This window comes from Paramormyrops kingsleyae, chromosome 16 (assembly GCF_048594095.1).
Source record: "Paramormyrops kingsleyae isolate MSU_618 chromosome 16, PKINGS_0.4, whole genome shotgun sequence".
Lineage (NCBI taxonomy): Eukaryota > Metazoa > Chordata > Actinopteri > Osteoglossiformes > Mormyridae > Paramormyrops > Paramormyrops kingsleyae.
Window position 1 is genome coordinate 7404551 of NC_132812.1, and position 15183 is coordinate 7419733.

General features: G+C 45.6%; 1 protein-coding gene across 9 annotated transcripts in view; it reads left to right on the plus strand.

Moving 5' to 3' along the window:
- The window catches only part of LOC111846094 (low-density lipoprotein receptor-related protein 1B), a 342141-nt gene that overhangs the window by 233482 nt on the left and 93476 nt on the right, over positions 1–15183 (plus strand). For all 9 annotated transcript variants that reach the window (XR_011983157.1, XM_072700926.1, XM_072700933.1 and 6 more), the window contains 8 exons: positions 729–918; positions 5592–5796; positions 9091–9283; positions 12360–12485; positions 12976–13104; positions 13229–13348; positions 14530–14643; positions 14744–14893. Coding sequence is in view for 8 of the 9 variants with exons in the window: in XM_072700926.1 (XP_072557027.1) it covers positions 729–918; positions 5592–5796; positions 9091–9283; positions 12360–12485; positions 12976–13104; positions 13229–13348; positions 14530–14643; positions 14744–14893 (1227 nt within the window). In the remaining variant the exon portion in view is untranslated. The remainder of the gene's footprint in view (positions 1–728; positions 919–5591; positions 5797–9090; positions 9284–12359; positions 12486–12975; positions 13105–13228; positions 13349–14529; positions 14644–14743; positions 14894–15183) is intronic.

The following is a 15183-nucleotide window of genomic DNA, read 5'->3' on the forward strand; positions in this document are numbered from 1 at the left end:
ACATCTCAGGATAGTTTATGGCCTGTGTGAGAACGCGATTCCTTCCCCAAGGCACATGGAATTAGCTGCTTGCAAGTCGTGTGACTGGAGAAATAAATAGCACCATTGTCCTTGTTAAATGCGACAGTGGGAGCTCTGCCAGCTCTAGAAACTTACTGCTCCGCCATTAATCTCCCTGCACAGTTTGACTCCTTCATACCTGTCTGGCCTTGTTACCTTCTTTAGCTGTTCAACTGGCTTCAATTCCGGATGTTTCCAAGACCTCCGCCCAGCTTTCATTTTAAAATCTCCTGTCTGATGTGCTGCATATTTTACTTTAATGGCAAAAATATACATGACCTAGAGGTTATTTTTATGATGGGGAATACGACATGTATGCATAATACTAAACAGCAAAAAAGTGGATTGATATTGCATTGTCTATAAAAAAAAAGCAGGGTTGTCTATCTGCAGTGAGGACTTGAAAAGCACATTCAGTTTCAGTGTTCCTGCAGTACAGTTCTGCAAATTTAATATAAGTGTAATCTGTCATTTTCACACCCTAAAAGCTTCCAACAAAGAAACCTACACCTTCATCAGTCACCCTACTGTGGCAGCGTCATGCTGATTAAAAGCGGTGATATTCCAGCACCTTCTCAAATTGAACTAATCCCTCATTAAGTATGCATATCCTTGTAATCACTTTCACTCCTGTGGGTCACGCTGTTGTTCCCTCATGCTCCCCCCAGATGTGGGCTCAGTCGAGGGTCTGGCCTACCACCGCGGATGGGATACCTTGTACTGGACCAGCTCCAGCAGCTCAACCATCACCCGCTACACCATCGACCAGAGCCGTCGAGGGGCCTTTAACAGGGAAGCGGTGGTCCGGATGTCAGAGGAGGACCACCCGCACGTTGTCGTCCTTGATGAGTGTCAGAAGTAAGAGCCTTCCACTTCCTGTGCCCGTCACCGTGTTTGTGTCAGCTCGGTGCGTAAGCACTGCCGAGGATGTGCCAGCGCACAGATGGTGTCTGAATCTGGTTTCTTTTTGCAAAATCCTGGTTTGTAAAGATGCTGCGTTGAAGAATCACACTGAATCTAAGCCTTTGGTCTGAACGGGCATGAGGTAAAGTTCACTGTGTAATTATGCGGTAAATCATTGCCATTTGGAAGCGCTGAGGTATTACAGAATTTTTAGTACACATTAATTAGCTTCCCCCATGCATCACGTAGCTGAAATATCTTTAGGGTAAAAGGGGAAAGTCAAAAAAAGAGAACACATTTATAAAACTGTGTCTTACATGTGTTCTGTAAAAATATCATCCTTTCCTACAGCTTGTACAAATTCTGCCTTTGGGGTCAGTTTTTCAGGTCTATGATAGTAGGTTTGCCTTTCTGATGTTTGGAACCACAAAAAACTGCAGAAAATAAAAGAATTAAAACCAAAAACAACAGTACTTCTCTCTGTCCCTCTTGAGTGGAGAGGCTTTGGAAAATGTCAGCTTGTAGTGTAGCGGAGACGAAAGATCGTCTAATTGGTTTGACCGCTTCCTATCAGGGCAACGAAAACATGAAATGACAGACGCTGGTTTAATTCCTCAGCAGCCCAGCTTTAATGATCCGGCACTGCGACATCCATTTTAAATGGCACATTTAGGCCTCGCCAGATACAGTTAATATTTCGAGGTTTTGGTGACCCCTGACTGCAGTAAAAACGGAGTCACTGGACCGCATTAAACTCACAACCTTAAGTGCATATCCCAAGTTAGCAGTTTGGCCGGTTTTCAAATAGACTCCAAGAGGTGTCGGTTAATTAGAAATTAAAGTGAAATGATTAATCGGCGTGTCTCAGCGGAGGATTCCTGTTTAGTCCCTTTGCATGCCCTTAATTCTCTGAGCCAATGAAAGGAGGGTGAGATGACTGGACCTGGTAACAGATGTGACTTAGGGGTTCCTGTTTAAGGGGCTTATTTCACTTCAGTTGAGACACAGTGTAAAGGTATACTTACATAGTGCCTATGAATGTTCTATGAATTGATAATAAATGCATTATATAGTATTGTAGTAATAATAATAATAATAGCCTTAGTATTGCAACCAAAATGCTGTATAAATTCATGTTGCTTCTTACAGCATAGAAAAGGCCAGTGTTAATAAGTGTAACCAGTTTGACCTAGAACTCGATCTGAATATCAGAAGTCGAACTGTGAACGCTGACCTAATATAAATTGTACGCGCCAGGAAATGAGTCATACTACAATGCAATTCTTACTTGAATGCCTTCTTCACAGACTGGACAATTAACCAAATAAAGCAGCGCAACATTACAATAAATAACTAACAATAAATAAACCACTAACTTACGTGTACTATTAGAGTCATTTGTTTAAACTTTATTTTACCAGGTAAATTAACTGAAAACCAGTTCTCACTACTTTACGTGATATTCGGGAGAAATAGCAGATTACGCATCGGAAATAGCAGATTACGCATCATGCGTGTAACTAACCTTTTCAGCCAATAAGGGCAAAGGTGTGTCGTCACGGAGGCGGTTCCATTTTGTGCAGCCGGGTGAGAGGTCGCAATACATCTAACCGTAATGCATTGCGTCAGGATCAGAATGCGTTGCTTTAAGCCAGCGCTGTAAGCAAGTCGAACGCACCCAATGACCGGACTGGGGAAACAAACTGAAACGCGGACTTAATACAGAGGACTAATGACAACAACCAGAAATAGCTGATCACATGGGGATCCCACACGAGGTTAACGAGGGGGCGTGGCACACGGAAGGAGCGGATGATCGGGGCAGGACAGGGGTAATGTTGGGATAAGATCGTTATCATTTTGGAAGCCATTAAGAAAAAAATGCTCTTCTTGTTTTATTCTGTTCATTTTGTGTGTAAATGCTTAAAAAACAAACAAACAAGAAAAAACATATTTAGGTGTAATTTTGGGGGGACGGGAACCAATTAATTGGTTTTCCATTATTTCTTATGGGATAAATTCAATCAGAACTCGAACTTTTTAGGATTCAGTCCAGAGTCCGGAACGGATTAAGTTCGAGAACCGAGGTACCACTGTATTGTGGTACATTTACACTGTTGACATCAGATACTGAACATTAACCCTGGATCCCAGTTACTGCACGCGCCATGAATTATATATCTATCTTCCATTTACCACCAGCTTATCGTGGTCCGGCCCTGGTGTGCATCCCATCTCCATCTAGGGTGTACCCTTGCCTTATACCTTATGCTACCCTGTACCCCCTGTACGGTGTATTTACTGTAAGTGGCATTCTCCCTGTGTGGTCTCCTGCTCTATCGAGCATAAACGATGACCTACTATTCCCTTTAATAGTGTCATAAAACGCGGTGTGCAAACCACACCCTTGTCCAGTTAATATGGTGTAATTTGTGTGATTAATGGCGTATTTTATGGGCAAGGGCGCAGAGATAGTTTTGTGATGAACCAGCGGATGTGTGCCTCCCCCTTGCCAACTCCCCCCCGATATGTGATTCCTGCATCATATGATAAGGCTGATAATGGAGCCTCCTGAACTGTTTACTGAAGGCTCAGCTGGAGCAGTTTTGGGGGGAATGTGTTTTCAGTTCTGCCAAACCTCCCAGCTGGTACTAAAACCCAAATAGGCCTGTTATGGCAGTTCCTGGTCCGTGGGACATGTCTCCATGTCCAGAATGAATGGAGGGTTCTGAATTGGTGTCATGTCATAATATGAACCCCTAACCCTAACCGCCTTATGTCCCTTCCCCTGATGGCCTGGCATCCCGTCCAGGGTGTCCCTGCCCTGTACCCCGTGATATATTGGCATCCCGTCCAGGGTGTCCCTGCCCTGTACCCCGTGATATGCTAGCATCCCGTCCAGGGTGTCCCCTGCCCTGTACCCCGTGATATGTTGGCATCCCGTCCAGGGTGTCCCTGCCCTGTACCCCGTGATATGCTAGCATCCCGTCCAGGGTGTCCCTGCCCTGTACCCCGTGATATGCTAGCATCCCATCCAGGGTGTCCCTGCCCTGTGCCCTATGATGGACTGGCATTCTGTCCAGAATCTCACATGCTTCCTAAAGTAGGCCGTTCAGTCCCTGCAGATCAGATAAGGGTGAATGGATGGGGCAGTGACATGTACAGTACTCTGTGCAGTGCTCCCCAGATATCAAACCTTTTACTGGTTTTTCTTACTGGAATCAGAAATGTATGGTAGAAGAATGCTGAATTTTTTTTTGACTCAATATAAAAATGTTGGTGCAGTCATAAATTAGGCAACGTCAGTGAATATATTTATCAGTAGTATGTATGCGTATGTATGTGCAGTAATGCATGTATGATGAGTATTTGGCAACTACTTATTTTATATAAAAAATATGTAGTGGCAATTAATACACAGATAATTTTAACTAGAAATCTTTCCTTTCTAAAGATTTGACGATATTTAGGTTGTTTGTAGCTTTTGATGCTGGTTGTTTTGCACCAGTGATTTTGAATCCTGTTTTCCAGTTTAACACAGCCTTGCTTTTTTCATATAATCTTGAAATGTATCAACTGTATTATCTCCTTTTAAAGCAATTATTTCCATACATCTGCTTTTTCCTAATTTTAATCAATATTTGAATGATTTTGTTTTGCCTGACCTTTAGTGGCACCTTTTCCTCTAAATGCACCCTTTTCCTGTAAATGCACCCTTTTCCTTGTTAACTCTGTGCTTGTATCTCTGAAACTAAATTCCAGAGAGCAAAGATATTTGTGTGACACTGACAGACCTTTTGAAAACACATTGAGGGAAGTTTATTACCTTAGTTTGCTGTTTCCTGCCTCTTGAAATGATTTCTGTCTGTCGATATACACCATGAAATGCTTATTTTTCTAAGAGAGCAATGAAACTGCTCTTGAAGACCAGCAAGAAGACCTGCCCTGGATGCCTCTCGGTGAGGGGTTCTGAAGTCTCATGTTAGTCTGCCCTTCATTGTCAGCCTATGCTTGCGCTTGTGGAGCTCGGTAATATACTTGTGGCTCATAAGAAGTAGGGACGTCCAAGGCCATGCAGTCATGTTCTGTGTTGTCCGAGTTGTGTGCTTGTATTCTTCAGTGGGTAAATGTCCATCTCCGGGAGCTTGCTGAGAAGAAGACCCTCATGGCCCACTGTCCCCGGGGCTCTCTGACCCCAAGCTCTCCTCACTCCTATGCCGCTTTGGACTAAAGCGTCTGCTGAATAAGTAAATGTATATGCGATTGTGGAAGGCCTCCGAGAGGGTCGGTCAGGCAGAGTATCAGTGACCTTAAGAGAACGATGTTAACAGCATGGAGGTGCCCCTGAATGATGCATGTCTGAAGCTCAAGGAGGTGTGGATGTGTGGCAGACTGTCCCGATTCTTCGGTAACTGCCTCGCTGCTACAAAGACTTGGGATGTACAGTCGTCATTTATTAGTTTTCTGAGATAAGGTGAAACATGGCTTTTTAAGATTGAGTACAAACAGTAAATGTGCTTCTGCATTAAAGCCCAGTGTGTTGCTGCCACTCCAAGCTCATTGTGTCTGCAGTGCCGTCGGGGTGCTAATGGTTTCTTCTTCTCCCCTTCTCTCTCTCGACACGATAGCCTCATGTTCTGGACTAATTGGAACGAGCAGCACCCGAGTATCATGAGATCGACCCTGGCAGGAAAGAGCATGCAGATTATTGTTAGCACGGACATCATTACCCCTAATGGACTCACCATTGATCACAAGGCAGAGAAACTGTACTTTTCTGACGGGAGCCTTGGCAAAATCGAAAGGTGTGAATACGATGGGACACAAAGATATGTGAGTACGACCTCTTTTCGGTTCCCTTTCAGTCCCAACAAGCACTGCAGAATGTTTTAATGGCACCCGGAGATGTTAACGAGATGGTCTTAGAGTAGGGCTGGGCAATCCTATGCGACACAGGCGACCGTGTAGGACACCATCTTCTGAGGCACTGAATTGGCGCGGGGGGGGGGCGTGGCATTGGGGCTGGGGGGGGAGCTTGCCGGGGTGGGATGCCGGTGGTGGAGCTTGGTGCAGGGGGGGCCGTGCCATTGGGTGGGGGAGGGAGGGAGCATGCCTAGAGCAACACATGGGCTTCGCCCGGCCTGCCTTACACTTTCATTTCAGTGTAAAAACCTTTCTGTTTTTCATTTTAATTTTGAAAGCACATGTTTTGGTCAAACTACTTGTTGCTTTTGGGTTGCATACTAAATAGAAGCTGGGTGTATTTAAATTGAACACACCAGTTCCCTTAGTCCGTCTTACCCTACAACTGGCGAAAACGACAGATGTGAGTCTGATGGAATCATTCCGGAGTATATCCTCTCTTCGGTAAACCATGTTCTTTGGTCCCTGCCAGCCTAACAGTTTCTCCTCAGCCACGTACCTTAGATGCATCTTCATGCACATCCTCCTGAACAAAAAGTAATATTTCAGATTGAGACACCTGTGTTTCAGAAGAGCAGTTCTTCCTTGAACCACGTGTGCTGAGCATTTTTATAACGCGCCATTTATCAAGTCTCCCGTGGTCATGTTAAGACCGAGGAACACACCGACGTATATATATAGCGGTTTAATCGCGTCACACATGCCCTTCTGCGCTGTTCTACAAAGACGGCCTGCCATGCAAAGAAAGGCACATTTAACTTCTCGCCTCATTTGGGTGTGGAAACGCACAGCTGCCCTGACCTGCCCCTGTAGCTGGTGGCTACTCCCTCTCCAATTAGGCCGGAGGCGGCAGAGTGGCTCTTCCCGACCAGGGCTGTCATCGGAACGTCATAAAAAGTCAGCCGTCTGACCGCGGCCCCCAGTTAGAATATAAGAAGTGAACAGGTCTAGTGATGATCAACAAAGTGGCGGCAGGGGGGGGAGCATAAGAGTACCGGTGGCGGCCCAGGCCCGGCGTTACTGTGGCGACGGGACGTTAAGGCGACCGGTGCGCCGCGTCATTCTGGGATAGCCGGGACCACGGCGTGATTAATGACGCTGTCACTCACTGCACTCGATAGAGTGCCCCCCCCCCCCACCTCAAGTAGAGAATGTGGGCCGTGATAAAGTGCAGAGCCTTCAAGAGAGTCTATAAAGGTACGGGAAGCAAAACAAGGTGTCCCCTACCCTGTGATGGACTGGCATCCAATCCAGGGTGTCCCAGCCCTGTGCCCTGTGATGGACTGGCATCCCACCAAGGGTGTCCTGTACCCTCTGATGAACTGGCATTTTGTCCAGGGTGTCCCAGCCCTGTGCCCTGTGATGGACTGGCATCCCACCAAGGGTGTCCTGTGCCCTCTGATGAACTGGCATTTTGTCCAGGGTGTCCCTGCCCTGTGATGGACTGGCATCCCATTCAGGATGTCCCCTTCCCTGTGCCCTGTGAAGGACTGGCATCCCATCCATGGTGTCCTCTGCAGTGGGCCAGGGCATCTCATTACATACCTGTAACGGGATGGGGAGGGATTCAGGGACACGCTTTTGACATTCCGGCAAGAGCTGAACTTGTGTGACACTCCACCTCGCATCCTTTTGGACAGCATTCTCTACGCTGTGACATTCTGCACCAGAGTGCATAAACACCGCGTTTTTAAAAGTCATGTATAATCTTACAGCAAACATCAGGGATCAGAGAGCTGGGGAATGGGGTGCAGAAAGGCGGCAAGGGGGCCCTGCCCCCCCCCCTCCCAGGTCTTAAACACTGAAAAAGGACTATTCCTTGATTTAGTCTCGCAAATACAACAAACTATTTCTTATTAGTCAAAAATATGAGAGGTACATCATCAAATGTCTCTATGGATCAAACTTTTGCTCCTAAGGATTGTTTGCTCCTTCAGCATCTCCTAAATAAAGAACACGTTTACTCTTTGGTGTAGTGACTGTTTGTATCTAACATCCATGCACCCATGCATATGTGTGGCCTGTGTGGTGTTAAACAGCGCCGCTGGGTAGAAGGTGTTCAGGTTTATAGCTCAGCTGATGAGCACTGTTCAGGGGTCATCAGAACTGCAATGACGCGTAAGAGTAGATGGGTAAAACTTTTCTGAAATGCGACTCGGCTTCCTGTAGCTAAGCAGCAGGGAGAAATGAAATCCCAAAGCAAAACAGGCCGGTGTCTCTTGCGAGCTGGGGCCACCTGCCAGTTTGTTCCCTGTTAATAAACGGCTATACAAGTGCGTGGCTGTTGTTAGTTTGCTCAGTTTGTTTGCTGACCTGGCTTTGAACAGGAAGCCAATTTCAAGAATTTAAAGAGGCTGCGGTGTGATAATTGAGTATAAACGGCCAGTCTCTGAGACATGGTTTTAAGAAACTGAGTGCATTACTAGACTGAAATGGTTTTTTCAAGGTTAGCCCTGCAGGCAGTGTGCACATCATGTGAAGTAAAATCAGCCAGAATGCGTTTATTGATTCATTTCGCTTTAGTATGTTTTTTAGACGTGAAATATAATAAGTGTGGCTTTTCCTCCTCCAAGATGAAGCAAAACAGTTACTCGTGGTTACCTGTTTATTGGTGTCTTTTAAATGATCACTTAACACACTCATTGCGTTGTGGTAATATTCTCCGGGTGACAAAACTGTAGTGTGTGTATTGTAGTGTGTTCAGCGGATGCTTCATGTCTGGGAGTACCCGCCACCCCCCCACTCTGCACTGGTGACAGAGAATGACATAATCATCCGTGAACACTGACATTAGTTTTATGGTTTGTGATACGGAACATAACAAACAGATTCCATCTTTTTCTTTTCTTTAATTTTTCTTTACAGATCTACATATTCACAATGAATGTCTTTAATTGTGCATTACTTGGATTTTTATGACTAAGCTTGTTAATGTTGCTGGAATATGACATTAAACATTAACTGCACCTCCTGTGTAATATCTCTGTTCATTTTCAGTGATGAGAAAATATGTGCTTATTTGGGCTGTAAGGAAGCCAGCACCTCAGACTTCTGCTAGAGATTTGTTTTTTTAATTTAATTTAATTTAAGTTAATTTCATTTGATTTTATTTTTTTTTGTGCAAGTGTGTCTGGATTGAATGATGCTTCAGCTTCCTTCCACAGTCATCATTTTAACAGATTTTTTACTCCATTCAAATCATAGGTCATTGTGAAGTCAGGGCCGGGAACATTTTTCGGCCTGGCTATTTATGGCGACTTCATCTTTTGGTCAGATTGGGTGCGAAGATCCGTGCTCCGCTCCAATAAGTATACAGGTGATGAAATGAAAGTGCTTCGAGCCGACATTCCGCACCAGCCAATGGGAATAGTCGCCGTTGCCCCGGATACCAACAACTGTGAGTACCCATGAACCCTGCCTCATAAATTCATCTCTGTGCTGCCTCTTAAAATGCCACTCTGTATGCATATCTGTGTGTGTGTGTGTGTGTGTATACCTGTTTATTAGTGTTGTGTTTTCTAAATATAAATGGTAATTGTTTTCATTTCCTTTCGTATTGCAGTGATGTCTTGGCCTTCTTGATAAATCGACAACACAGATAAATCCCGTTATGCATTATTTATTACTCAGCTTAGTTATAACATAGTGTCGGCATGGTTTAGTAATTTGTGCATTCTAGGAGCAGTAACAGTGCTAAATGGATAACTCTGGAGTGCCCGATTTATTTAGCAAGAATTAATTTTTGGTTTTGTAATTAAGAAAAAAACTCTTAGAGAAAGAGCTGGAGAAGTAGGACAGCGGACCTGACACGTTTGAACACTTTGTGCCCGTTCCTTGTTGGTATGTCTGTCCTCGCCGGATTTGTTCCACATAACTCAAGGAGATCAGCTCTTGCGCTGTGGTTCTCTGGGGTGTTCCTACACACTGGATCGTTCTTGGGCAAATGTGTCCATATCAGGTTAACCTCTTTTGCTTCGAGAGGCTTGTGAAGTAAGAGACATTCTGCCGTTCTTGTCACGTGTCTCGTCTCTTGGCTGGAATGCTTGATCTTCAGTGACGCAAGATGCCCCCAGAGCCCCTCGCCCTGTCGCGCTGGGAAGCGGGAGGCGGGGTTAACACATCTGAGCCGCGCTGGGTTTTTTGGGCTAGTGGAATGGCCTGTCAGGGCCTCATGTGACACTCATCCACCAATCACCTCTCATTACTGGTGACAGGCAGGTACATAGGTAAGCCGACAGTACAGGCAGTATGGCATGCATCTGAAAGGGAGTTTTGTCCTACTTGTATTCAGTATAATTTGGACATCTTTGGTCTTATACGAAGGCATTGATGGGCAGCACACCAAGAACAAGCCGTGAATAGATACAAATGGACTGTAATCGTTAGGTTGGTATTTTTTGTTTTTACTTAAAGAGTTTCATATTCAGATCAGTGCTGTGTTTAAAAAGAGGAGAATTTCTGTCATTTTCATTTGTTCACTTCATTATTTCCTTACGTGGCAGCTTGAGTCTTATGTTTATCTTCAGGAATAGCTCATTATCAGTGTCTCCTGCTGGAACTCCATCGCTACACTAAAAGAGAAAACACTTAGGCAGCACCAGATTAAAAAGATGTTAAACTTCCAAGCTGTGCTTTTACCGTCCGGGAGGCCGCAGCCACATCCACGAAGCGGCAGAGAGAAGCCGTGGCTCCTTCCCCACACGTTCATTAAAGTGAAATGTGATGTATGCGTCTGTTTTTGCAAATTACTCGGAATGTACAGCAAAGACATATGGGCACTCGGGATGCTCTGAACTGCCCTGAGCTTACAGTACATGGTGTGGCGGCTAAATGGGACAGATAGAGAGGCGTAACGGGCTTCCTCATGGCCGCGACTGCCGATGCTTTGCGGGGCAGAGTAGGCCTGGGAGGATGAGCTTTGTTATTCAAATATAATTTGAATTTCAAAAATATTAACATATTTGATGGCAAAAATGGTTTGAATTTGTGCGGATTTATGTAGGCTGGTATTAGTCATCTCACATGCATTTCCTCATTTTTCTTTTGCCTAATGGCCCTTGTCGCTTACCGTAGAATAAGAGATTTGCCAGTAGGATCAGACATCCGTTGCTCATTGCTGGATGAAACCCAGCAAGAAACTACTGAAATAATGTGTGATTCACAAAAAAAAAAAAAAAAAATGAAAAGCGCCGTCTGGTAACTGTAATTGGATTTAACCTGCCATTTTTTCCTGACCCCGCCCCCCAACTCTGCAGATTTCATTGCCAAGATTTCAGAATACTGGAACCACCTTGCTTTTGAAAATCACATCAGACAAATGTGTACCATGGTATAATTACTGGACAGTATGAACAATTCGGTGCCCTCCAAACCTAGTTAGACATAGCTGAAACCAAAGGCAGAATCTGATTGCATGATGTCGTTTATTTAAATTTTAAGCTATTTTATGCACAGTAGCCTATGTTAGCTGTCTCATGCAAATAGTTTCATATTTTATTTTCCAGCCACAATTTAGACCTTTTTTTGTTGTTGCTGCTGGCATTTCTGTCTAAATAAATAAAAATGTTGTTCCGCATTATTGTCTACTCGTCACTTTCCTCATTAAGACCGGAGCAGGCTAATGTTACAGTTTTCTGCTGTCAGGTGCATCCGAGGGGCTTAGGCTACTGCATGCTGATGAACTACACCCGTTAAAATTGTATAATTCCTATTCAGATTTCTTTGATTGATACATATATTACAAAAATTCCAACCTTTTAAAAAGGAATTATGCAGCCGTAGTGCAGAGCAGGGCGCACATAGGGAGGGGGGGCCGTTTGCTGGCTCAGCGTGCCCCAGGACCTCCGGCACCATGCCCAGCCCGAGGTTCCTGTGTAATTCTCACTAGGATGCTGCACTCGCCCTTGAAATGTAGGGAAACACTGATTTTTACATCAGGAGCCTGACTAGGCCATGATGTGTGTGCGTGTCTGTGTGTCGCTGTGCGTGTCTGTGTGTCTCTGTGAGTGTCTGTGTGTCTCTGTGCATGTCTGTGTGTCTCTGTGCATGTCTGTGTGTCTCTGTGCGTGTATGTGTGTTTTTGCATGTTTGTTGCCCATATGCAAACATGGCCACACGTGCCTATGTATGTGTGCGACTGTGGGTGTGTGTCGTAGTGTGTTTATACGGACTGTGCAAGGCTCATTTTTCAAAGCCCTGACATGGAGTCTGGCCCTTAGAGAAATTAGTGTTTTGTCAGTTCCTTCCGGCAAAAACGTGTAATTCTGGGCTTGTGCAGAAACATCACAGTGGGTGGTGCAGCTATGTCCTTCACATGGCTTAAAACTCATTTTGCTGGAACTTTCCATGATCGAGAAAGTAGTTTCAGGGAAGAAAAACAAAAATGTTTCTTTATGTGTTTGTGCTTTTTTTGTCATGAGGAATGTTGAATTTGTGTTGCATTCCAGTTGCACTGTGTGCTCTCCCTTTCACAGGTGAAATGTCCTTGTGTAGAGTGGAAAACGGGGGATGTGGTGACCTTTGCCTTCTGACGGCAGACGGCTCAGTAAATTGCAGCTGCAGGGGAGAGCGCGTTTTACTGGAAGACAACCGATGCGTGTGTAAGTCGGCCGTCGCCTCTGCTGCGCCGTGATGGCGACCTGAGCGCCGCTCGCAGTGCAGTCATTCCGGCCCTGTGGCCATTTCCTGTGAGGTGATTCAAAACTGCAAAGGTGTCACTTGTTGAGCTTCCCGTCTTCTCCATGTGACACGTGGACATGATTTCACGAGACCCCCCCTCCCCCCTTACCCACAATGTGTGACATCACCGCGTTTGTCAGGAAGGGAGAGAGCAGTGAGGCATTTGGGTGATAATTTCCGTCGCCTCGCCGGGTTTAGCAGCACCTTACGCTCTTCACCTGGTACGGGGGCCGGGGGGGCTATTGGTTTGCTGCCAGCGTTGTGGCAGTGAATACAATAATCTTCAGATCAGGGTGGGGGGGGGGGGTGGAGAATGCGCAGGGTAGAACTGGCCAAGGGAACATCAGTGAAAACGGAGCTCTCTGGGGGGGCCAGCAGTAATGCTGTCTAATCTGCTTCTCCATCTCGCAGCCCAGAACTCATCCTGCAACATACACACTGAGTTTGAGTGCGGGAATGGCGAGTGCGTTGACTACCAATTAACATGCGACGGAGTGGCTCACTGCAAAGACAAATCGGACGAGAAGATGCAGTATTGCGGTGAGGGCGCCGTCCACACGAGGTCTCACTGACTTTTCCCATGGCAGCTTGCTGTGACATAAGTGTTTCGCTCTGTTGTGTTTCTGTGTGTGTGTGTAAGACTGTCATACACTTCCCCTGGCAGATAACAGGAGCTGCAGGAAGGGCTTTCGGTCCTGCTACAACCAGCGATGCATCGTCAACAGTCGCTTCTGTGACGGCATGGACGACTGCGGAGATAATTCTGATGAGGCTTATTGCGGCAGTAAGTTCCCTTGTGTGGTTAAGGGTGCCGTTGGGGCTCTTTTCTGGGCATCCAGGTCCAGGGTCCAGCCTTTTATTTTTGAAAGCCACAGCAGTAGAAAACCCCAGCCAGTGAGTTTGGCCAGTAGATGGCGTGATAGCTAAGGAACCATACTTGTTTCTGATCACAGCAGATGAAGAACCAGTAAACTTGACACCTCTGTGCTGTAGGTTGGGTCACCAACATTGTGGCTAAAATCTTAGGGCATGGCAGGGGGCCAGAAATGAGAATGAACATGTCAGTCTGACTATAACCATTTATTTGTGGGTGCCCAAGTATGACAACCTTTTCGTCTACATATGGAAGAATAAATCACAGGATGACAGGCTCACATTAATCTCCCTTGCTGGGGTTACTATGGCGTGTTAACAAATAGTCGTGTCTTGGATGTTTGGCATCCAGCAAGGTGCCTGCTTGTGTTGCGCATGCATTTCTCAGTCCGGACTGTGAACCTGAAGGCGGGTGGGCCCCTGGTCAGTGCTGCTGACTGCTGCCCTCTGACTGTGACCCCAGACTGTTTGATGCTACGTAATGTTGCTGAACCATGACCTAAAATTCAGCACTCATAGATATATAGTGTATTACACCAAATAATAGTAATAAGCTATATTCGAATTATATCCATATGTACAGTATGCATGTACATGTAAGGAATAGATATTATATGCATTAAATGAGGTTTTTTTAAAGATTTTTTTCAGTCATATGCAATTATTATATGCTGTCATCCATTAATTTTGTCATTTTTTGATCTCTTCCTGGCTAACAAAGGGTGCCACAAAATTTCTGCACAAGACAGAGCTTAATCTGGAACGTGAAACTATTACAAATATTATTCTCTGATTATGGATAAATAAATCAATAAATCATGAAATATCAGGGTTAGGACTTTTACAAGAGACATTGTAATGTTTCCAACTGCCTGCATTTTTTTGTTTTAATTTTCTTCATTTGTTCATTATTTTTTTAAATGGCAGTATGGTACTATATTGACTGCTTTTAAGACGCTGAATTATATGCATTTAAATGGAAAGATTAAGAGCCATGCGAGATTAAGCCGAGCCCGTCCCTTCCCTGGCCTCATTTCGTGGCCGCTAGCGATGAATCGGCCTTGTCCACGATGTTCCTGTTCATCTCCCCAGACTCGACATGCTCGTCCTCGGAAATCCGCTGCCGGGACGGAGCGTGTGTCCCGTATGCAGCCTGGTGCAACCAGATGATCGACTGCCCTGATGCCTCTGACGAGAAGAACTGCAGTAAGACACCCCCCCCCGCCCCCCCCACCAGCTCTCTGTCGCTGGGGCACTTCCTATGGGGGACACATGTGTCATTAACCTCCACCTCCTGGCTCCCCAGATAGCACGGACTGTGCGGATTACTACAAGCTCGGGGTGAAAGAAAGAGGATTCGTCCGCTGCAACTCCACCTCCCTCTGCATCCACCCGTCCTGGATTTGCGACGGGGCCAATGACTGTGGAGACTACGCGGACGAGACAGGCTGCCAGGGTGATCCTTCTGCCATCGTTTTTCCCCTCCCAGCAAGAGCATGTTGGCTTTAAAAAGAGAATTTCACGGGGGGGTTAAAGAGCCTTGAATACACTTCTGTGGCCGCTGGATGAGTCCCAGTGCTTCTGAGATGACGGTGACCTTCATGCTATCACTGGGCCCCTGCCCTCATTGCACTGGCTAAGGCCTAGAGGCTCCTAGCTGAGTGTCCCAATCCAATGGAACTTTGCTACTGTAAGTGCGTAAACCCAGTGGAACATTGCTCAGTGCCAAAATCCAAGGTAGGTTTG